This window comes from Myotis myotis, unplaced genomic scaffold (genome assembly GCF_014108235.1).
Source record: "Myotis myotis isolate mMyoMyo1 unplaced genomic scaffold, mMyoMyo1.p scaffold_m19_p_7, whole genome shotgun sequence".
Classification (NCBI taxonomy): Eukaryota; Metazoa; Chordata; class Mammalia; order Chiroptera; family Vespertilionidae; genus Myotis; species Myotis myotis.
Genome location: NW_023416379.1, coordinates 11,702,414 through 11,725,013, shown reverse-complemented (window position 1 = coordinate 11,725,013; position 22,600 = coordinate 11,702,414). Strand labels below are relative to the sequence as shown.

Genomic DNA, 22,600 nt, shown 5'->3' with positions numbered 1-22,600 from the left:
TTTTTTTCATATTAGTGTACCATCTATGCTATTATTTATTGAATATTTGTCTTTAAGTCTGCTCAATTTTTTATTAAGATGCATCTATGTGTGAAGGAAATTTTATATCTTTGGTGTACTATTTCCAACAATATCTTAAAATAAATATATTAAAATGTTCACTAGTGGGTCAGTGTCCTGGAGGAAGATAGCTCACTCCACCTAAGTGAAGGGACCATTTTCAAAGGTGTAGACAGGGCTAAGGAAAACAAAGGGTGGCAAAGCATGCCCTGGGCCAGCAAGTGTGGAAAGATATAACTAATTCCAGGCATAAAGGGGCAAAGGAAAGAAGGAGAAGAACCTGTGAGGACTGTAGCTTTAGGAGAGTTGCTGACATGAAACCCAATCACTGTCAAAATGCGTGGTCTCGAGGAATGAGTTCCCCAACCCCTCCTTCCTTCTGCCCTCCCATCTCCTGCCAGTGCTTCTGTTGGCTGAACCTCACTAGAAACCAGAGAATAAGGGAGTCCAGTGATGCAGTTCATAGGTGTCAGCCTTCAGGGGGAAGAGGAGGGTGAAGAGGGCTGAGAGTGGACCTGGAGGCAAAATGAAGACATCTTGCGTATGTGTAGTGGTACACTTTGAAAGGAAAGATGGTTAGTGATGAGAACACTAGTCGGACAGATCGAGAAGTATCATACTGAAATTGTTTTCTAATCAGGAGTGTGCTATTGTACGGACTTTTATTCACTCAACAATCATTTATCTATTACCAATATATTTAGAGCCTTGAGAATAGGCATAGTTAGGAATATAAAATAAATAGTAGACATGTCTCTGCTCTTTTTTAAAAACACAACAACAACATATAAACTTTATTGAGATATAATTTACAAACCATAAAATTCACCCTTTTGTTATGTAAAATGGAGTGGTTTTTAAATATGTTCAGGGTTGTGCGACTATCATCATTTGCCCCTGGTCTTTTAATGAGATAAAAATACATAAATGAAATAATAGAAGACACACACAAATTAATGTATTTAGAGGCTAGCATTCTGGTATGGTCTGAATTCCTAAGTGCCAGTGACATGTAGGCAGAGTTGATGGGGTTAATTAGAGACTGCTCCCTAAAATGGGTTAGTTGGAAAATAGTTTAGAAGGAGAAAGTGGAAGAATGGATATGAAAATTGGCTATAAGTATTTGCTCTGTCTGTTAAAAACTGTCTAACTCCAGGAAAAATTACTTAACTTCTTTGAACCCAGTTTACTCTTGAAAAAGTAGGGAATAGAAATCCTTAATAGGCTTACTGTTCCCTATTTACATATTGTGATACATGTGAAGTTGTTGGTTATAAGAGCTTATATTTTAAATATTGAAAAAATATATAGTGCTAGGCATATAATACATCCTCACTAATAATGGCAGTATTTAATGTTAGGAAAACATGTTGATAGAAAGGAATCTGATATAATACATTCTTATCCAGTGTTTTGACTGGATATATGATTAGGAAGCGCAAGTATTTAACTCAAAATAAATGTATATTCCTTCTCTTTAGGAACATGAAAAGTGATAAGGTTCATGAGGGCAGGTCCCATGACTATTATGTTTACAAGGTTTAGTGCATAGTGCCAATAGGTACTTATGATTGGAAAAATGACTGGTAAATGCAGCAGTTCAATAATAATTGCAATAAACTATTCAGGATTCATGATGTCATTTAAAAATCATATGATTGTGTTTTATAGATACAAAGGCAGTCCGTGTTGACAGGACACGCAGATATTGTGACGCATGTGAAGTTGTTGGTGAATGACATGGTGGTGGATTCCGTAGGTGGATATCTCTATTGGACCACACTCTACTCAGTTGAAAGCACCAGGCTAAATGGGGAAGGTCCCCTTATGCTACAGGCACAGCCCTGGTTTTCTGGGAAAAAGGTGACAAAGTAAAATAAGATCTGATTATTTAATAATTCTGAGTAGTGCTATTGTATAGTTATGATTATACTGTTTCTGCTTATTGTGTATAGTTAAGGTAGAATCTGAAAGGACATACTGTTACAGTAAGGTTTTGGTATAAGCAAAATTTCTCTTTCATTTGATTGTCATAATTGATTTAAATTTTTTAAATATAAGATGGAAATTTTTGGTAGTTTGCCTTATCTTGATGGTTGCCAGAGGGGATGGAGGTGGGAAGATGGGTGGAAAAGCGTGAAGGGAAATAAGAGGCACAAACTTCTAGTTATAGAATAAAAGTCACAAAGAGATAATAATGTACAGTATAGGGAAATAATGCCATAATAGCTTTGTATGCTAACAGATGGTTACTAGACTTATTGTGATCACATCATAAGGTATATAAATGTCAGGTTACCATGTTGTACACCTGAAATGAATATAATATTGTATGTCAACCATACTTTAATAAAAACTAAATTTAAAAAGAGATAAAATACAGTTAACTTGTTATTTAGAAAACTGTAGTGCATCTCATTATAAATAACCAAGCAAGATTAACCCGATTTCATTTTAACTGAAAAAAGTAATCAATAATCTCTTTTAGCCTGGCTGGTGTGGCTCAGTGGTTGAGCATTGACATATGAACCAGGAGATCATGGTTCAGTTCCCAGTCAGGGCACATGCCTGGGTTGTAGGCTTGATCCCCAGTGTGGAGTGTGCAGGAAGCAGCCAATCGATGATTCTCTCATCATCAATATTTCTGTCTCTCTCTCTCCCTCTTCTTTACTCTCTGAAATCAATAAAGATATTTTTTAAAAATCTTTTTTTGCATGAAGCATGGACACGATTCAAGTGCCAGAAGATTAGGAGTTGCTAGAATCGTTTTTTAGCTTTTGGAAAAAGAGTAGGTTGAGTTTTTTTTTTTTTTAAACAGAAATCTGTGATTTATAAGAACATAGAAGGTTCTTACTCTCATACGCCTCAAGATTATGTCTTTGTAGTAGGCCTTGGGTAATGTAGAAAGTATTTTTAGTTCTAGGATACATTATTGCATTCCTTTTACACTTTTCACTGGCTCATCATTTTTGTTCATATGCTGCTGTGTCTTGCTAAAAATATAGTCATCAACTTTAATCCTATCTGATAGCTCTCAGTCTCCAGGCCTGCTATAGAGAGAATGCACTACTCTGAGGTCAGACTCCTGGCAATCTCAGCTTATTTGAAAAATGCCCATAAAGCCAAAGAAAGCAAAAAAGATCTCTTGGATTGTAACTTCTATCTCACACAGTCTATTTCATAGGAGAAGCAGTCTTTCCTCAGGCCTTACCTAGACAGTTGGACATAAAATTACGACAGGATGGTAACAAGAAGTCAAAGAAAGAGTAGTGAGAGGTTTTCAGATGTCAGCTACAAATAGGACTTTATATATAGGTGACTCTACCAGTTATAAAACATAAAAACCCTGTATTATATTTTTAAAATGTGTCAGGATGTTTTGGTTATAATGAACAGAAGATATAATTTAAAATGGTTTAAACCATTGGTTCTCAAAGTTGGTGACACACTGGAATTTTCTGGGGAGTCAGAGAACATCCAGGGGACTGGGCTTCATCTCCAGAGACCACACTTTAAGAGGATGCAACCTGGAAATCGAGATGTTCAAAGAACTGCACAGGTGATTCTAATGTGCAGCAATGCTTGAGAACAACTGATTTCAACAACCATGAAATTCATTGACATATGGCTGAAGAGTCCAAAGTTACGGCTTGCTTTGGGCAAGGCTTGACATGACACAGAGGCTCAAGTTCCTGATTCAGTAGGTCCTGGAATGTGGTTGAGAATTTGTCTTTACAAGTTCCCAGGGGATGCCGATCCTGCTGGAGACAAATATATAGAAGTGAGTAACAGTCCCTGCCTTTTGAAGATTTTTAGGAAACCAGTGCACTTATATCCAAATTATGTAGTAATAGCCACAATCATATAATTTTTATATTCAGTGAAAGGTAAAAAAAAAAAAAAAATCACTGAGCTTATTATTCCAAAGAGGATCTTAAGGAGAAATCTATAGCTTAACTGTGACTTGTTCACAAAGGTGTCCTTCAACTGTATATTTGACCTGTTTTCTTGCCTTATGTTCCATTTAGGTAACTGCTCTAACTTTAGACCTCAGTGATGGGCTCCTGTATTGGTTGGTTCAAGACAGTCAATGTATTCACCTGTACAGAGCTGTTCTTCGGGGGCAGGGGTAAGTAATATCCCTTGAAGGCAATTGATTGAGAAGAAGAGCATGACATGCCCATCAGTTATAAATGATAACGCATGAGAACTCATTTTTCAATAGACAGTTGCTAATCATCCACTCAGCTGCAGGCATTGTGCTTGTGGGGAAAGATAGTTTTGTAAACACCTAATTACAGTAGGATGTGGTGAACACTGTGGTAGGGTATGTATAGAGAGAGCAGAAGGCACTATCCGGTGGTGAGAGTCCACAAGGCGAACCAGAGCCTGCCTTCACATTGAGTAGGTGTGAATAAATAGCCCTTTACTAGAGCAGGGGCTGTGGGAATAGCACTAGTGAGCATGCGTCTTTACAAGGTTCAGAAGGCCCAGCTATGGTCCTCTGAGGTAGTTTTTGCGTTTTTTTTTCAAGGAGATATTGTGAAATTATCAAAACAAAACTTCCATTTATTTTAAATGTCATACTTTATAATTTTCTAAAGAGGGAAATGTCAACACTTCAACAAGATTTAGAGAAATCATTCTTTAAAAAAGGTCACATCTCTGCTCTAAAAGGTTGAGAATCATTGCGAGTTTTTACCGAGTACTAGGTAACGGGAGGCATTTTAAAAACAACCAATAAAAATTGTAAAGTAAAAACGTCTTTGTAAAATTCCCTGTCACCGAGAAAAAAATCTCTAAAAGCAATTTAAACAATAGTCTGTTTACTTGAATTCCCTGGCCTGAAAAGAAGCATTTTGACTAAGCTTTAGAAATTAGGAAGTATCGTTGGAGCAACAGAGACTTGTGACTAGTATACAGGGAAGGGCCAAACAGGCTAGAATAATGAAAGCAAGTAAATAACCAAGAATAAGAGGGGGACATGGCTCAGTGAGGAGAAACCAGTCACTGGGTTGTGGCTTTGATGTAGGGTATTACCAAGGACCACAAGTATTTATTAAAACCTGTGTAACACTCTTGCCATTGCAGAATCACATTGATAAGAAAAGCCCTAGAAAACTTGCGTTAGGAATATTTTAAGAAAAAGGTAAAAATCAACTGAATATTAAACTAAGAATAATGACAATTATTGTTGCAAGGTATTTTCTGTTTTTATGTACACAAACATATGTTTTCTCCAGTATTTGAATGTACCAGCCCTTCCCCCACTCAGAACACACACACTAATTGGTGTCGTGTTTCAGCAGTGTTGGGGAGCCCACCATCACAGAATTTGCAGCCTGGAGCACTTCCGACATTTCCCAGAATGCACTGATGTACTATAGTGGTCGGCTTTTCTGGATCAATGGCTTTAAGATTATAACAGCTCAAGAAATAGGTCAGCGAACTAGTGTCTCTGTTTTGGAACCAGCCAAATTTAACCAGTTCACAATTATTCAGACGTCCCTCAAACCTCTGCCAGGTACAATATTTTACTCTAGTTTACCCTCGCTCCTCCATACTTCCTGTTAAATAAATGTCTAGGTTGGGATTTTTTCTTAAGAATTATGTTTTAAGAGGAAAAGGGTGTTAGTAGTTTCTGTTGGTTTGCTTGCAGTCAGTTTATATTTTTTAAAAATATATATTTTTTAATTGATTTCAGAGAGGAAGGGAGAGTGAGTGTGAGAGAAACATCAATGATGAGAAAGAATCATTGGTTGGCTGCCTCCTGCATGCCCCACTCTGAGGATCAAGCCTGCAACCTGGGCATATGCCCTGACCAGGAATCGAACCGTGACCCCCTGGTTCATAGGTTGACACTCAACCACTGAGCCATGAGGGACAGGCATAGTCAGTTTATTCTTAACTCAAATGTACAGCTTGAAATGGTCAGAAAATAAGATGATGTTCAGAATGTTTTAAAATAAAGGACAATTTTGCTTTGGTACCATTAGTAATTATTATTAATTTTCCATATTTTTTATGATGATTATAATACTACATTCTTTCTCCCTCTATTCTTTCTTTCATTTCATCCCAGGGAACTTCTCCTTTACCCCTAAGGTGATCCCAGATTCTGTTCAAGAGTCTTCATTTAGGATTGAAGGAAATGCTTCAAGTTTTCAAATCCTGTGGCATGCTGTCCCAGCAGTGGATTGGGGTGTAATTTTCTACAGTGTGGAATTTAGTGCTCCTCTTAAGGTATGGCCTTGGTTCTAGTAGCTTCTATTTCTCGGACAGGCTGTGCCATCTGCATCCAGCCCTGCCCACACTGATTTGTACTTTCTTCACTTAGGCGAACCCATCCCCTTGGTTGCTCCATTAGCCTCTGTCAGGATTATTCCTGAGATCCTTTGTCTAGCCAGTCTCTGACTGCTTTGTGGTTAGTGCTAACAGCTGGCATATTAGACTCTTTAACTGGAATTTACTGACATCAGCATTTCCAAATTTGAAGGGCTTGACTTTATATGTGAACTGAAGTTTGGAGATTTTAGTTAAGTTGGAATAAAAGATTTTCTGATTTTCTCCCTAAGAAAATAATGTTTTGTGTTTATATTTTAGTTCCTGGCTAGTGAAAAACAGCCTTTACCTGTATTTACTGTGGAAGGCTTGGAGCCTTATGCCTTATTTAATCTTTCTGTCACTCCTTATACCTACTGGGGCAAGGGCCCCAAAACATCTCTGTCACTTCGAGCACCTGAAACAGGTACAGGGGTTAAAATCTTTAAGAAAGAAAAGGGCAGAATCTCACTTTGCATGATCTAGAATGGACAGTTAATTTTTTAGAATAACTTTCAGTTTTGTAGATGTGTTTAGATTCAATACACTTTCAATGACTTTTTAGAAATTAGAGCAACACTATTAAAATAACTCGGCATAATTTATTCCAAAAGTATATTTCAGAGATTTTTTTAAAGGACTGTTTAACTTCATTGTAATGACATACAAGATGCACAAACATGTTTCAGGTAATTTGTGAAATGCTTTATAAGGAAATGGGGCATTTATGAACTGAGACAGTGCTGTGGGAGATAGGCTTATTGGGAGATATTCTCATGAAAGCTAATTCAGAATCTTCTGTAGATGAATAACTGATGTTTAAATTTATTGTTTTTCCTTGGAATATATTTTAAAATGGATACTGGCTATATCTTTACATGTGTCTATCACTTTCAAGTGTAAAAAGCATATTTATGTGTATCACTCCTTTATTAAACATTTAATACATACCTATCATGTGTCAGAAACATCATTTCATTTGATCCTTACACAGCTCTGAGGTAGACAGACAGGTGTTATTATCTTGACTATGAAAAGGAGAAAACAAGCTCAGCAGTTGCCCAAAGTAAAATAGAGAGTAAGTGAGAGGGCTGGAATTTAATCTTCATTTTTGCAAATGTTGGCAAATGATGGTGTCATATTGATTTCAATAAGCATGGACATCCATTTACCATTATATATATATATATATATATATATATATATATATATATATATTAGGAATCTTTCAACAATATTTTTCTATGAGTCTCATAAGCTTAGGCAGGTTCAGAGCAGTTAGCATTTGGGCCCAGGTATGCTATCTTTGATATTGTCTTGGGTTGTCATCATGCTTGGATTCTTCTGTGGAAGTAAACTTGACTATATCTAACAGGGGGTGTAGTGAGGGCTGGGGTCATCAACACTCTGCTGGATGTTGGGAGTAGTAAGGAAGAGTGATAAGATTTGGCCTTTGCCATCAGGAAATTTATAATATAGTTGGGAAATTATTCAAAATGACAAATATTTATTAAGCACTTACTGTGTGCCTGTCCTATATTAGATTTGGAGGGATTTAACAAGGATTGAGAAAAGGTACTTTCTCTGATGGAGCTCATAAAACAGTAGAGAGATGAACACATTCTGCTAACGATAATAGAAATAAGACCGATAACTGAGTAGTGATGTCATGGCGTAAGTAGGCAAGACTGCAAAACCCTCACCTACATCAAGCTGCCTCAACGTTCTTAAGAGCGGGCAATATACATGATGGTATGGCTAGGAAGGCCTTTAGGGAGTGGAAACTCTAGCTGGGCTCCGAGGAATGAAGCAAGAAGAGTGAGTATCCCATGTGAGTACAATATAAGAAGGCCCGGAGATTGGATAACGACGTGAGCATTGAACCTTAAGAAGCAATGTGATTGGAGAGACGAGTGGGAGAGTCTGAAGAAAGAAGAACCATATCTTAAAAGGAATAACTGGAAAATCAGGAAGAGAAATTTCCTTTAAAAGATGGAGAAATTAAAGGACTGAGTGAATTGCTTGGTTTGGCTCTAAAATAAATGGTGACCTTCAAATCATACTCTTGGGGTACATCTTGTCTCCTGAGAGGGCTCAAGGGGAGAAGACCTAGGATCCCCAATAGCTGTATTTTTTAAAAAATATGTTTTATTGAGTTTTTTACAGAGAGGAAGGGAGAGGGATAGAGAGTTAGAAACATTGATGGGAGAGAAGCATTGATCAGCTGCCTCCTGCACACCCCTTAATGGGAATGTGCAACCAAGGTACATGCCCTTGACCAGAATCGAACCTGGGACCCCTCCATCCATAGGCCGATGCTCTATCCAGTGAGCAAACTTGCGAGGGCCCAATAGCTGCATTTTTTTTTTTATCTTGAACTAGCTGAAGGATAGATAGGGTTACTGCCTTCCTTCCTGGTGACTGCCATTTTCACCTCCAGCTAAATCATTCTGTCAAGATGAGAGTAAATATTGTATTTTGTAAGGAGAATAAGCCACCTTCCATCGATACAGGGACCAGACAAGAAGACGTACCAAGTGGTAGTAAGAGGGGTTTGTATTAGACATAAGGGAGATTTGCTTAAACATTAAGATAGGTTCCTGAAGAAATCTACGGAATAGTCTCTCCTGAAAATATTTAAGAAGAAGATAGATATACCTCAACTATCTGGAATGAGAAAGTTATTACTGGGTTGCTCCATGCTCTTATCATGAGTGGTAAAAGTCAACCTTCTATTCTTTTCTGCCCTATCGGTGTCTTTGCTTTTCAGTTCCATCAGCACCAGAGAATCCCAGAATATTTATATTATCAAGTGGAAAATACCATAATAAGAATGAAGTTGTGGTGGAATTTAGGTGGAATAAGCCTAAGCATGAAAATGGTGTGTTAACAAGATTTGAAATTTTCTATCAAATATCCAACCAAAGTGCCACCAACAAAACATTTGAAGACTGGATTGCTGTCAACGTCACTCCCTCAGTGATGTCTTTTCAACTTGAGGGCATGAGTCCTGGGTACATTGTTGCTTTCCAGGTATGGACACATGCTGGGGTTGCAGACTTGATCCCCAGTAAGGGGGAGGGCCTGCAGGAGGCAGTCAATTGATGATTCTCTCTCATCATTAATATTTCTATCTCTCCCTTTCCCTTCCTCTCTCTGAAAACAATAAAACATACTTTTAAATTTTTTTAAAAAAGAGTGTGAAATAAAAAATTCAATAATTTATTAGTCTCAGAACTGAATTATCGTCACTGTCAAATGCAATTTTCTGTATCTTTTTCTTTCTTTAGGTTAGAGTCTTCACATCCAAAGGACCTGGACCATTTTCTGACTTGGTACAGTCCCAAACATCAGGTACTATCTAAAAACCTGTGTAAATAACAATTAGTGTATTAAAAAAAAACTTTTTAACTCTTGGTATTCTCAGGGATATAAGTATAATCTCTGAGCTGAAGTTAAAGTCAAATAAAAAATAAATTTTTATCATAATCAAACATACTTAAATATATCTAGACTCAGAGCACCTAGTCTGTCTCCATTGAGACTGATGTAGTAGATGAACACAAAGGAAACCCATGGATTTCAAAATGACATCAGATTGAGTTAAGGGATTTTGGTAAATTAAAGTTATTTTTCTCATACATATTACCTACTTGTATTTTCTTTTCAGAAGTCAACCCATTTCCATGTCTCATAACTCTTTTGGGCAACAAGATGATTTTGTTAGATATGGATCAAAATCAAGTTGTATGGATGTTTTCGGCAGAAAGAGACATCAGTGCCATGGGCTACACAGCTGATGATGCAATGGCGTATTATGCTCAGGGAGACTCCCTCTTTCTTTTGAACATGCACAATCAGTCCAGCTCTGAGGTACATCACTATGTAATTCTTTAGAAAGGAAGGAAGTATGTTAACTATCAAGGTTGTTATTAAGAGGACTTTCAGTGCAGTTGTGAAAGGGAGAAAGTAGAAGATCTGCATATCACACTGCCCTGTAATTAAACTGACTGGCCTGTGGCTGAGGCATTAAGATTAGGATGGTTGAAAAGGACAGATGCCCTATAACCATTTAGTCACAAATAAGCTCAGATTAGGTTTTGGGCAAATGCCATTCAGGATTAATTTAGCGCAAATAGTTATTGGGTTTAAGGCGCTGTGTTAGTTCCTGGAATAAAGGTGAAAAAGAAAAGTAGTAGTCCTTAAACAAACCCCGTCTAGTACTGGTCTAACAGTAGGTAGTACGGCACAGGGATTAAGAGGTTGAGCTTTGGAATCTGACAACCTAGAATTTAATTCTTACTCCACCACTTAGTGGATCTGTGACCATCAGCAAGTTATTTAATCGCTGTGGTTTTGTAGTATCTCATCATAGGATTCCTGTGAAGATCAAATGAGATAATGCATGTAAGGCGCATAGCACAATGCCTGGCATGTGGTAGGCATTCATTGAATGTTTGCTAGTGGAGAAGGCAGACAGAACACAGTGTAAGTGCTGTGCTGAGGGCAGGAGATGGTGGAATCTCATAGAATGGATGCTCCATCCAGGTTGGTTGTGGTAGGATGGGAAGACATCTTGGATTCCAAGAAGATGAGCCAGGTAAAGGTGGGGAAAAGCTGAGGAAGCAACAAGTGCTAAGTCAGGGAAACAAGAGATCCATAGCATATTCAGGGAGCTATAAAGCAAAAGGAGGAGCTTGGAATGGGGATGGAGGTGAGGGCAGAGTGAAAGGCAGGTGGTAAAGCTGTAGAGGTAGGCAGGAGCCTGCATAGAATGGGCCTCCTTTGCAAGCAGCAAGCCGTTAAAGAAATTTAGTGGGTCATTAACATGATCAAGCTGTGTTTTAGAAAGACCACTCTGTTAGCTGTGTGAATAATGACTCAGAGAAGGTTAAATCTGAGACAATTAGGAGGCTATCACAGAAATCCAGATAGGAAAGGCAGGAAATGAGAAGCAGTAAAGTGAGAAAGGAGAGGACAAATTGTGGAGATATTTAAAATGGGACCAATTCACAATTTGTAGTAATTGTAGGAAGAAGTCAAGGATGAACCACAGTTGATGGGATTGCTCTTCGGGTGAGTGTTGGGAATCTATAAAAATATAAATGTAAGCGAAAAGGAGGTTTGGGACATAGAGTAATGAATTCTGTTTCCTGGGATCATTCATATATGTTGAATAGGCAGTTTAATATTTGAATCAGTAACTCAATGAGGAATCAGCCTGAAGATGTGGATTTGTAGCATTGGTTTATGGATCACAGTTGAAACCATGGTAGTTGAAATCACTCAGGGAAAATACACTATGTGAGAAGGGGACCAATGCTACAATGGCACACAACCCAGAGTTACTGAGATTTGGGATTACAAAAGAGAAGTGCAATAAATGAGTAATATGAGTGGTTACAGAAAAGTCCTCAACATTAAAAAAAAATGACCACTGTCTTCTTGGCTGTGTTTTCTACCTGATTTAAGATTTTCCAAGATGCACTGGTTTTTGATATCACAATTATTACAATTGATTGGATTTCAAGACACCTCTACTTTGTGATGAAAGAATCACAAAATGGAATGCAAATGTTTGATGTCGATCTTGAACACAAGGTGAAATATCCCAGGAAGCTGAAAATTTGCAACAGAAATTCAACAATAATCTCTTTCTTCGTGTATCCCCTATTAAGGTATCTGAAGTTTACCTGTTTCTATTGTGCTGAAATAAAGAAACATATTTAAATAATACCTTTAGTTTAATATTAGGTGTTAATGATGGGAACATAAGGTGCTTAGGGGTCTTGACTCACTACATTAACTTTTAGTAAGTATCTCTACGTATAAACTATGAGCCCACAACCACAAATATGTAAACTAAATCCATACTAACAACTTAACTAGCTTAAAGTTAGGTTAATTGCCAGCAGGAAACCAAAGCAGATTTTTATATCAGTGAATTTAATAATATCCTCAGTTGGTAAGGACAAGAAGGGGACCGAGACAATAGCAGAAGATGAGCAGGAGGTAGATGGGCAGCATGTTAAACACAGTAAAAGCTATTCTGGGCTCATCCATCTTTAATTGATGTCTTCAAAAGATGAGTTTTAAGGCCTCTATTCAGCAACTGAATGGCAGTTTCTTAGGCTTGAGAGTGTATTTTGTGTGTGCCATAGCATGGATATAATCTATCTTGAAATTAGATTGTTAACTAGTATTAAGAAGCAGAAACTAAATTGAGAGGAGGGGAATGGAGATAGGTGTTGATGAAAAGTTGCAAATGTCTTTATATTTACAATCATTAATAAGACAATACAGCCCTAGCCAGTTTGGCTCAATGGATAGAGCATTGGCCTGCGGACTGAAGGGTCCTGGGTTCGATTCTGGTCAAGGGCACATTCACAGTTTGCTGGCTCGATCCCCAGTAGGGGATGTGCAGGAAGCAGCAGATCCATGATTCCCTCTCAACATGGATGTTTCCATCTCTCTCCCTCTCCCTTCCTCTCTCTGAAATCAATAAACAAATTAAAAAATAAGACAATACAGCACCTAAAGTCATTGTAGTTCAAGGCTTTAGTTGTAAACACATTTATTGAGAAATCATTGGAAAATGCTAAAAATTAGATTTCTTGTGCCCTCCTCCATCTCAGAAGAAGGTTATTGGGGATGTGGACATGTTCTCTCTAAAAGATGCATTTGTCCTCCTAATTATTAGAAATGATTGATGTTCGTAAGAAACTAATACTTGAAATGATATATTTTACTCATTAAGTTGGAGGGTATTTTTCCCCCAATAGTCGCCTGTATTGGACAGAAGTTTCCGATTTGGGCTCTCAGATGTTCTACTACAGTATTATCAACCAGACCTTGCACCGAATTCTGCAACCCACAGCCACAAGCCATCCAAATGGAAGGGGCCAATGTTCTTGCAATGTGACTGAATCCGAGTTAAGTGGAGTAATGACTATTGATACTGCTCACCTAAAGAAACCACAGATATACTTTGTCAAAGGGCAAGAGATCTGGGCCATGGATCTGGAAGGGTGCCGGTGTTGGCAAGTTATCACAAGGCCTGCTCTGCTTGGTAAGACACCATGTGTGCACATAGATCTTTATTCGTAATGGCAGCCCCTCGTATTCCATTAAGAAGGGCTTACATCCCACACGTATGCAAAAGAATATACACACAGTACTTATGCTAAACCATGTCAAATGCTCTTGTAGAATTCAAGTCAAGTTGTTTCCAGAAAAATTGTATATAGGCATCTACATGATATTCTGGATCTATGGGGATATTTTTGTTAGTGCATTATTTACAGTAGAGCTACAGTGTATTGAGCTTCACTATAAAATGTAAGAATGCTATTAAATGCATTATCTCATGTCATCTTCACAACACCCTGGTGAAGTAGGTCCTAGTGTTGGTGATGGTGAGAACAGCACCAGGTGTTAGACCGGTGGGTTCAGACCTTGGTACCTGAGTTCTGGTTAGGAACAAATTCAGAGCCAAGACTCAAAGTATAAGAGAAAATTTATTTAGAAAGTCACAGTGGTAGAAGAAGCGAATGATAAAATAAATGGACTCAGGAAACAAATTACAGAGGCAAAAGAAGGGGCCCTTAGAGCGTAGGAGTGAGCAGGGTAATGGTAACATGCCTTCGGGGAGAGGAAGGGGGAAGGGAAAGGCGTGGGTGTTGGGTGTGCTCCCAGGAGGGAGAGTGTGCTGGGTTTTTAAGGGTTGGGATTTTAAGAAAGGTCCTTGGGAAGGATCTCAATAGAACATTCATCGGATTTCCAGGTGTGTCCTTTCATGGTCTCCACTGATTTTGTCAGCACCTGGGCAGAGGTCATTTGTCAATGCAGGTAGTCATGACATCAGCTGTGGTGTTGCTTGTCTGGTTTGGCTGCTTTTCTGGGCCTGGGGCTGAAACACAACTCAGGCCTAGATGTACACATCATTGTCCTGGAGTCAATGCTTAAGGGCTTAATGCTTAATTCTATTCTCTGGGCCCCTAGTTTGTTCCTCCAAGGGGGTCTCTCACATACATGACTAGCAACATGCCAGGGGAAGAAAGGTCAGGGGAGGGTCTTAACTGCATGACCAGCGACATGAAAGGTCAGGGGGTCTAAACCGAATGATCAGCAATGTGCTAGGGGAGGAAAGGTTACCCTGGGGATGAGGTCCTTGTTTTCCCAGGTTTGCTTGTTGCTAGGCAACTGGGGCTTTCCACCCTGGGGACCAACATCCTTGCTCTGCTCATGCCTGTCTGCCCACCACACTAGCACCCTCATTTTGCAGACGAGGAAACGGCGGCTGAGAAAAGTAAGATAACTTTTCCAGAGGGCTGCAGTTAGTAAGTAGATGATCTGGGGTTTTAAGTTGGGCCATACTATACCATTCATGATCTTACTTCCAGTACCTTATTTTATTTCAATTTTGATGATTCCATTGACTCCACATTCAGCATAAATTGGCAAATACTTGAAATTCACATGCTTGTGGAGGGAACATTTGAAAGTCTAAAGCAATTTCGAAGTCTCCAAATTAGGAGTAATTGCAACAGAAAAAAACATGCATTCTAAATTCCCCTTACATATTCTTAAGAGTCTATTATTTCTTACTCTCTAATATGGTATGTGCTAGTCTAACATGTGGTGGCTTAAGTTTAAATTAAAGAAAATAAATAAAATTAAAATTTTAATTCCACAGTCACACTAGCCACAGTTTAAGTTCTCAAAAGTCACACATGGCTAATGGTTACTGTATGGGCAACACTGATATAAAATCTTTCCATCATCAAAAGTGCTACTGGCATTGCTGATTTATATAGTGAAGCTTTGAAATTGCAAGTGTGTGTGTGTGTGTGTGTGTGTGTGTGTGTGTGTGTGTGTGTCTGCATATGAAAGCTGTAGCTGCACATATGGTTTTGTTTCTGTTGTCCTCTCAATGGCCTGAAGAGTAGAGACAATGTTTTGAACTTTTCTTATAAAAAATTACTTGTTTTTGATAAATCTGTGACAAAGACTTTTTTATTTTCTAACTTTTAAAAAAATATATTTTTTTTATTGATTTCAGAAAGGAAGGGAGAGAGAGAGAGAGAGAGAGAGAGAGAAACATCAATGATGAGAGAGTCATTGATTGGCTACCTCCTGCACACCCTCTACTGGGGATCAAACCTCCAACCTGGGCATGTGCCCTTGACTGAAATTGAACCCGGGACCCTTCAGTCCACCAGCCAACGCTCTATCCACTGAGCCAAACTGGCTAGGGCAAAGACTCTTTTCTTAATCAAACTTTAGTCAGGCTCCTCTGAGCCCTCAGGCCGGGACCTTAGCCTTCCATGTCCATTCTTGCCGAGTCCAATTTTAGTAAGAATCCGGCTAAATCGGTTTAGAGAGAATTTCCCCCACTTTAAACATCTGATTAAGCCCCTCGTGCCACACCCTGGACGTGCTTGCTTGCCTTTACCGAGAATCTTAGTAGGCCAGTTTAGCAAGAATCCCCTTACCCTTGATGTAGCCTCGCAATAATTTTTACCCACTGACCCTCTCATTGTGCAGGTTGGTTATGAATCCCCAGCTATCTCTTTTATATTCAGAGTTGAGTACATCTTGCTCCTGTATTATGTCTCCCTCTACAATATTGGAATACACTAAAGTCTTCCTTAGCATTTTAACAAGTGTCAGAATAATTTTCCTTTAACACCTGATATATAAGAATTACCTAGTAGGCATTATCTTACAGGTGTAGAAAGGGGGAAACCATAACTGAAATCCATAATCATGAAATTAGAAAATTGGGATAACTCTAGAGATCATTTAGTTGTCATGATATTGGAGGAAATCCCTCTACAAAAACAGTCTTGACTGAATACCTGTTTATAAAAAGAAAATACTATTTAGTGGGAAGTCTGTTTAATTTTTGGGATAATTCTGAATGTTAGATATTTTTCCTCTTCTATGTAGCCATTCCTATTCCTATTCCTCCCATCTATTAATCTGAGTTCTGACCTCTACATTTAAAAGAATAAACCAATCACCTTCTAGGCAATTGCCATTCAACTATGTAAAGATAGCTGTCATAGCCCATCCTAAGCATTTTTTTTAGAGGAAAAAGTCAAGTATCTATCACTACACCTCAGGGGATGTGGCTTCTAGATCTTTCTTTGCCCTGGTCCCCCTCCTATGGGTTCACTTCAGCTACATAACATTCTCTTAAACGTCAGCCCTGGCATGACTCACGGTGCTCAGTGTGTTCTGGTCAGTGCAGGAGGCCTCTGCCTCCTAGGTCATCTTTTACTGCACTGAGAGCGGTGTTCGGTCTTTGGGCTGCCTGCCATTTGAAAACCCATAATTTTTTTAAAAAATATATTTTATTGATTTTTTTTACAGAGAGGAAGGGAGAGGGATAGAGAGTTAGAAACATCGATGAGAGAGAAGCATCGATCAGCTGCCTCCTGCACACCCCCTACTGGGGATGTTGCCTGCAACCAAGGTACATGCCCTTGACCGGAATCGAACCTGGGACTCTTCAGTCTGCAGGCCGACGCTCTATCCAGTGAGCCAAACCGGCTAGGGCCCATAATTTTTTTCCCCCATCATTTTTAAAAACTATTATTGAACTAGATTTCTTTCATTTGCTATTTCTAGAGTTGATTTTAAACTTGAATTCAGGATGTTACATTTGTTCCTGTTAAATTTTAATCTATTTCCTGATTCTGTTGTGATATTTTTGAATTCCAAGTTAGGGGCGATATATACTAGTGACAGTAAACATTGAATAGTATCTACGAATTTGATAAATATGTTTACTGTGCATTCATGTCAAATCATTGACAAAAATATCGAGCAAGACACTGAGTCCTGCGCCTATCAGCTGGTACCTCCCTTCAGATAGGCGTTGTTTGGCTTGGAGTCACACCGGTGAGTTGTAAATCCTGGCTCTGCCCTTGACTGACCTTGTGTCCTTGACATCATTTAACTCGTCCAAGCCTCAGTCTCTCCTTCTACAAAATGAAGCTAAATAACAATGGTATTTACTCATGGCTTCATGTGGAGCTAAAATGAGAACATGTCTGGGAAGTCCTTAGCCTAGTGACATAAAATGTGTGATTTTTTTCATATCAAAATAATAGGAAGATTCAAAATGTAGCAGGTATGACATAGAAAAGGGATTTGACATATTGTTTGGAGTAGACACCATAAGGTATGTTCTTTATGTTTTTCACAAACAGGAAAAACACTTGTTAGCTTAACTGTGGATGGGGAATATCTATACTGGGTCTCCACAGCGAAGGAGGGCACAGAGACTTACCAAGTAAAGAAGAGCCGAGAGGCCACCCCCGCTCAGGTGAAGGCCCCCAGGAGCGAGCGCATCTTGGCTTACAGTTCGGTGCTGCAGCCTTTTCCAGGTAACCAAGCCACAGGCTGAGTCAACTTGTTCTCCCAGTTCAGGGCCGGGAAAGTCTCATCATGACTCCTTCTCCGGGCTGTTTCTCCAACTCCTGTGTTGTGCTGTCAGTGTTGCTCCAAACTGCCAGGATTTGGCGTGCGCGGTGATTGCTGTTTGCCTTGGATCGCCGTTCATCTATGCGTGCATCCGAGGCTTGGGGTGCGGGAGGCAGCCAGAGGCATGCGAAACCCTTGCTGCCTGTTTCTCTTTCTCTTCTTAGTCCCGAAAGTTCCTTTCTTTCTGCCTTTTTTCTTCTCAGACGATATTTTAGACTCCCAATGGTTTCACAAAGCATTGCATAGCATTCCAAGATCAAGTGCCTATTTATAATAGTGTTCTGTACATCCACCCTTTAACAGACATACATGTGTCCTACCACTTTGACTCAGTTCTTATCTTTTTAAAGAGGTGACACTCATGAAACTTTTAGTGTTGTGCCCCTAACTCTATTTCCCCCTGTGGATTTTATTGTGCAATTTTGTATAAAGCAGTGACTTTTAGGAATGCATGTGTCACATTATGGGCAGAACTGATTATATATATTTACTACTGTGAGTCACAATAAAAAATGTTTGAAATTTAAAAACCAACCAACCAACCAATCAAAAATGAAAACAGCATTATATAGACTCATGGGTGATTTCCTCAAGCTCTCTCTGCCATTAAGATGCCTATGTTATTCTAAATTAAGTATAATTCCCACTAGAGAGGGATAGAAATGAATGAAACAAACTCAAGTAATCTTTGCTTAAATGTATTCATTTATAAAATATGTAAGTTACAAAATATTTTAAAAAATGAAGATTTTATAAATAAATTGAATGACATTTTGGTTTAAAATTAATTTTCCACTTTGAGAAATTTAAGAGATTTTAAAAGTCCATGAAAATATGATTAATATAATGTTCTAATTACTTCAAAATAAAACAAGGACCAGCTTTATTATGCTACTGTCTAGGTCAGTGATGGCAAACCTATGACACGCGTGTCAGAGGTGACACGCGAACTCATTTTTTTGGTTGATTTTTCTTTGTTAAATGGCATTTAAATATATAAAATAAATATCAAAAATATAAATCTTTGTTTTACTATGGTTGCAAATATCGAAAAATTTCTATATGTGACATGGCACCAGATTTAGGGTTTTTCAAAATGCTGACATGTGGAGCTCAAAAGGTTTGCCATCACTGGTCTAGGTACATTATAAAGGCTATACTTTAGCTCCATCTGCTGGAAATGTTAAGCAATTACCAGTTACCTTGCTCCCTAGTTCATCCATCTTTAAGAAAAAAACTTGTCTTTCTGTCCTGAATAATATTTCCAACACTTCAATACATCATGCCTTATAAGTTAAGTAAAAAAATAAATATCATATTACCCTCAATGTTCACATGTGTATATATTTAATCTTTTTTTCTTATTATTTTAGATAAAGCATTTCTGTCTCTAGCTTCAGATATCGCAGAGCCAATTATACTTAACACCACTAACACCAGCCTCACAATCAGATTACCGTCTTCCAGGACAAACCTCACCTGGTATGGCATCACCAACCCAACTCCAACATACCTGGTTTATTACAAAGAAGTTAATGATGGGAAAAATGGCTCTGAACCAAAATATAGAATGCTGGTAAGATTGGAGCTGGTGGTCTTTGTCTTTTTAGAAGATACTCTTTTTTGATATGAAATTCTTCGTCATAGTATTTTCTATAGCATTTTCTGGGATGTGCTATTATGCAACCTGTTATAGCTGATTCATCAAAGCATATTGTGTCTAGTCTTCTTGTCTGGGAGTAATTTACACTTCAACAAACTTTATTAACTGACCAGTTGGTAGATCGCCAACAGTAACAATTTCCTGAGTGTCCTTAAAAGAACTGTATTTTTTTTGTCCTTCCTGGTTATCTAATTATCCCTAGAAAGTGATGCCTATGTGATTTTATGGCTCATCTAGCAGATTTTGGTTGAGGGGTAAGAAATGCATTTGACAGAGAGAACATTGCCATGTACCTCTGTCCTGCATAGCATATATCTAATATAAAAATTGTATATTTTTGTGTGATTTCCAGTATTTTGTGAAATGCTCCATTATTCAGGGGCTATGCTTTGACTTATCATTGTATTTCTAGTACCCAGCTTAGTACTTGACATTGTATAGGCATTCACTAGATATCTCTCGAGTGAATAAATGAATTGGCATAATTCTTGGCAACATGGGCACTGGTGTTTTAGTTGTCCTTGTGATGAAATCATGTGTATCCTATATTTTGCTTTGTGCTACTTATTTAACCAAGTCAAAAAGTGAAATTGACCATCTCCTATTTGAGGTTAACACAGTACACTTGGCCAGAAAATACAGCTCGTTCTTATTACTTCCTTTATTTTGTCTGTTTTTATCTTTTTTACACATTTCTAAAGAGAGTTGTTTCAGAGGCAGCTTGGATCATGTGGCTGACTAAGGCTGGGCTGTGGCACTGGACATGGCTATGAGAGCTCATGTATCTTGTCTTCACATTGATTAACATGCACCAAAGGCCTGGTTCGCAACCTCGTGCACACTGGAGCTCTTAAAATCTCTTCATCCAGGTTTCCCCTCAGGCCAATTCAGTCAGAATCTCTGGAGGTGGGACCCAGAAATCAGTATTTTCTTAAAATTTCCAGCATGATTCCAACCTGCAACCAAAGTTGAGAACCATTGACCTAAGGAAGGTCTTTTTACTTAAACTTTATTTCTAAGAATGACTAGATACTGTAGCTTAATCTTTTCTATTCATGTATTTATCACATCCTTCCAATACCATTTTGCTGAGTTTCTAATGCAATGCCAATGAAATAGTGTCCTCCTCTGGGAATATACCTTCTTTTGTGAGATGAATATGCCACAAAATTGACTGAAGGCTGTCAGTCATTTAGCATTTATTCTTGTAGCTATTAACTCAGGCCTGGGCAGATTAGAACAGTGAACATTGTCCTTCATGATCCAATATCTACAAATAAAAAATGTTGAGTTTTTTAATATTTTATCACTTTGATTAAATAATTTCTCCCCATTTGTACAAAAAAATAAAAATCACATAGTAATATTTGTAAATTAATTTCAGGAATTTCAGGAGAGTATAGCCCTTATTGAAGGCTTACAACCATTTTCAACATATATGATACAGATCGCTGTAAGGAATTATTATTCTGATCCTGTGGGACAGTTACCTCTGGGAAAAGAGATTTGGGGGAAAACTAAAAGTGGAGGTGAGTTATGGGCTTGGTGTGGGAGGCTAGAGTGGAGGTTTGTAATATCTGTGATGTGTATGTCTATATTTGTTTGTTTTTTACCTGAATATAAAGTCAGCTTTATTATGTGACCTTTTTAAAGCTTAATAAGGAAAATATATTGGTTGAAAAATACTTTGATGACATGACTTTTGCTCTAACACTAGAAGATGATAAATAATATTCCATCAAAATGAAAAGTGACTAGAAGCTGAAAGAAACATCAGCATCAATACTGTTTGCCCAAGAAACACAGTCTTTGCTCTCACCACACAGTGTCACCCTCTTCCCATATCTTCATAGGTCTGCACACATGGTGGGACGGGAAGACCAAGCCTTTTCTCTATTTAAAGTAATATAACATATTGCCTTAAATAAAATGGATCTAGAATCTAAAAAGGTGTCCTTAGAGGTGGCAATTATTATGGGGTGATGCCATTTCTTTCAGATGTCTCTGATGAATTCACGAAAATCACCCCAATTTGGTTATTCATCATCACTGGCCAAATCCTGGAGCTAGAGTCAGAGAATGATTTAGTCATTCGGCAAAAATAAGCCAGTCTTTCAGACAGCCGCTAACTTACCATTATATAAGAGGCTGGCTTCCCTGAGGCACATCTGTCACTCATTCTGCTCACATGAGATGACTGTTCCTCAACCAAGACCCCATTCCTTCCTTCCATCTCCCAGTGCTGTTATTGCAACATCCCTTGTCATGCGTTGCTCTGTATTTCAGTACCAGAGGCTGTTTGGCTCATTAACACAACAGTGCAGTCAGACACCAGCCTGGTCGTATCCTGGAGAGAATCTCCCAAGCCAAATGGGCCTAAGGAGTCAGTCCGCTATCAGCTGGCAATTGCACATCTGGCCCGCGTTCCGGAGACTCCTCTAAGACAAAGTGAATATCCTCACGGAAGGCTTGCTCTCCTGGTTACTGGACTGTCCGGGGGGAAACTATATGTGTTAAAGGTACAGCGAGGCTATTGGGTACTTTTACTGCCATTCTCAAGCACAAGGTTGTGAAAAGGTTAAGCAATTTTTGTTGTTATTGTTTTTACAAAAGGTCCTTGCCTGCCATGCTGAGGAAATGTGGTGTGCTGAGAGCCACCCTGTCACTGTGGAAATGTTTGACACCCCAGAGAAGCCTTATGCCTTGGTTCCAGGCAACACCAGTTTGCAGTTGGATTGGGAGGCTCCATCTAATGTGAACCTCATCAGGTTTTGGTTTGAACTCCAGAAGGTAGATCACACTGTACACTTCAATGCAAACTCTTCTTTTATGCTGCAGAATAAGTTGGAAGCTCTTTTGCATATCTCTAGAGCAGTGGTTCTCAACCTTCTTAATGCCACGACCCTTTAATACAGTTCCTCATGTTGTGGTGACCCCCAATGATAAAATTATTTTCGTTGCTACTTCATAACTGTAATTTTGCTACTGTTATGAATTGTAATGTAAATATCTGATATGCAGGATGTATTTTCATTGTTACAAATTGAACATAATTAAAGCATA

At 38.5% G+C, this 22,600-nt stretch overlaps 1 protein-coding gene and 1 long non-coding RNA gene across 13 annotated transcripts in view; one reads left to right on the top strand and one right to left on the bottom strand.

The window, feature by feature from the left end:
* Nucleotides 1-22,600, top strand: part of ROS1 (ROS proto-oncogene 1, receptor tyrosine kinase) — a 91,074-nt gene that overhangs the window by 33,815 nt on the left and 34,659 nt on the right. The window contains exons 17-32 of one of the 2 annotated variants that reach the window (XM_036317812.1): nucleotides 1,732-1,923; nucleotides 4,089-4,189; nucleotides 5,367-5,584; nucleotides 6,143-6,303; nucleotides 6,664-6,808; nucleotides 9,152-9,414; nucleotides 9,672-9,735; nucleotides 10,052-10,254; nucleotides 11,854-12,059; nucleotides 13,164-13,450; nucleotides 17,243-17,245; nucleotides 17,601-17,777; nucleotides 19,248-19,450; nucleotides 20,922-21,066; nucleotides 21,824-22,056; nucleotides 22,151-22,327. In XM_036317812.1, coding sequence (XP_036173705.1) covers nucleotides 1,732-1,923; nucleotides 4,089-4,189; nucleotides 5,367-5,584; nucleotides 6,143-6,303; nucleotides 6,664-6,808; nucleotides 9,152-9,414; nucleotides 9,672-9,735; nucleotides 10,052-10,254; nucleotides 11,854-12,059; nucleotides 13,164-13,450; nucleotides 17,243-17,245; nucleotides 17,601-17,777; nucleotides 19,248-19,450; nucleotides 20,922-21,066; nucleotides 21,824-22,056; nucleotides 22,151-22,327 — 2,778 coding nt within the window. The remainder of the gene's footprint in view (nucleotides 1-1,731; nucleotides 1,924-4,088; nucleotides 4,190-5,366; nucleotides 5,585-6,142; nucleotides 6,304-6,663; nucleotides 6,809-9,151; nucleotides 9,415-9,671; nucleotides 9,736-10,051; nucleotides 10,255-11,853; nucleotides 12,060-13,163; nucleotides 13,451-17,242; nucleotides 17,246-17,600; nucleotides 17,778-19,247; nucleotides 19,451-20,921; nucleotides 21,067-21,823; nucleotides 22,057-22,150; nucleotides 22,328-22,600) is intronic. The other variant, XM_036317811.1, reaches the window with a different exon arrangement.
* Nucleotides 1-22,600, bottom strand: part of LOC118660415 — a 54,769-nt gene that overhangs the window by 5,252 nt on the left and 26,917 nt on the right. For 4 of the 11 annotated variants that reach the window (XR_004968895.1, XR_004968898.1, XR_004968903.1 and 1 more), the window contains one exon: nucleotides 20,500-20,807. The exons of 1 other annotated variant lie outside the window; for it this stretch is intronic. This is a non-coding gene — a long non-coding RNA (uncharacterized LOC118660415). 6 more of the 11 variants (XR_004968899.1, XR_004968905.1, XR_004968896.1 and 3 more) reach the window with 5 other exon arrangements.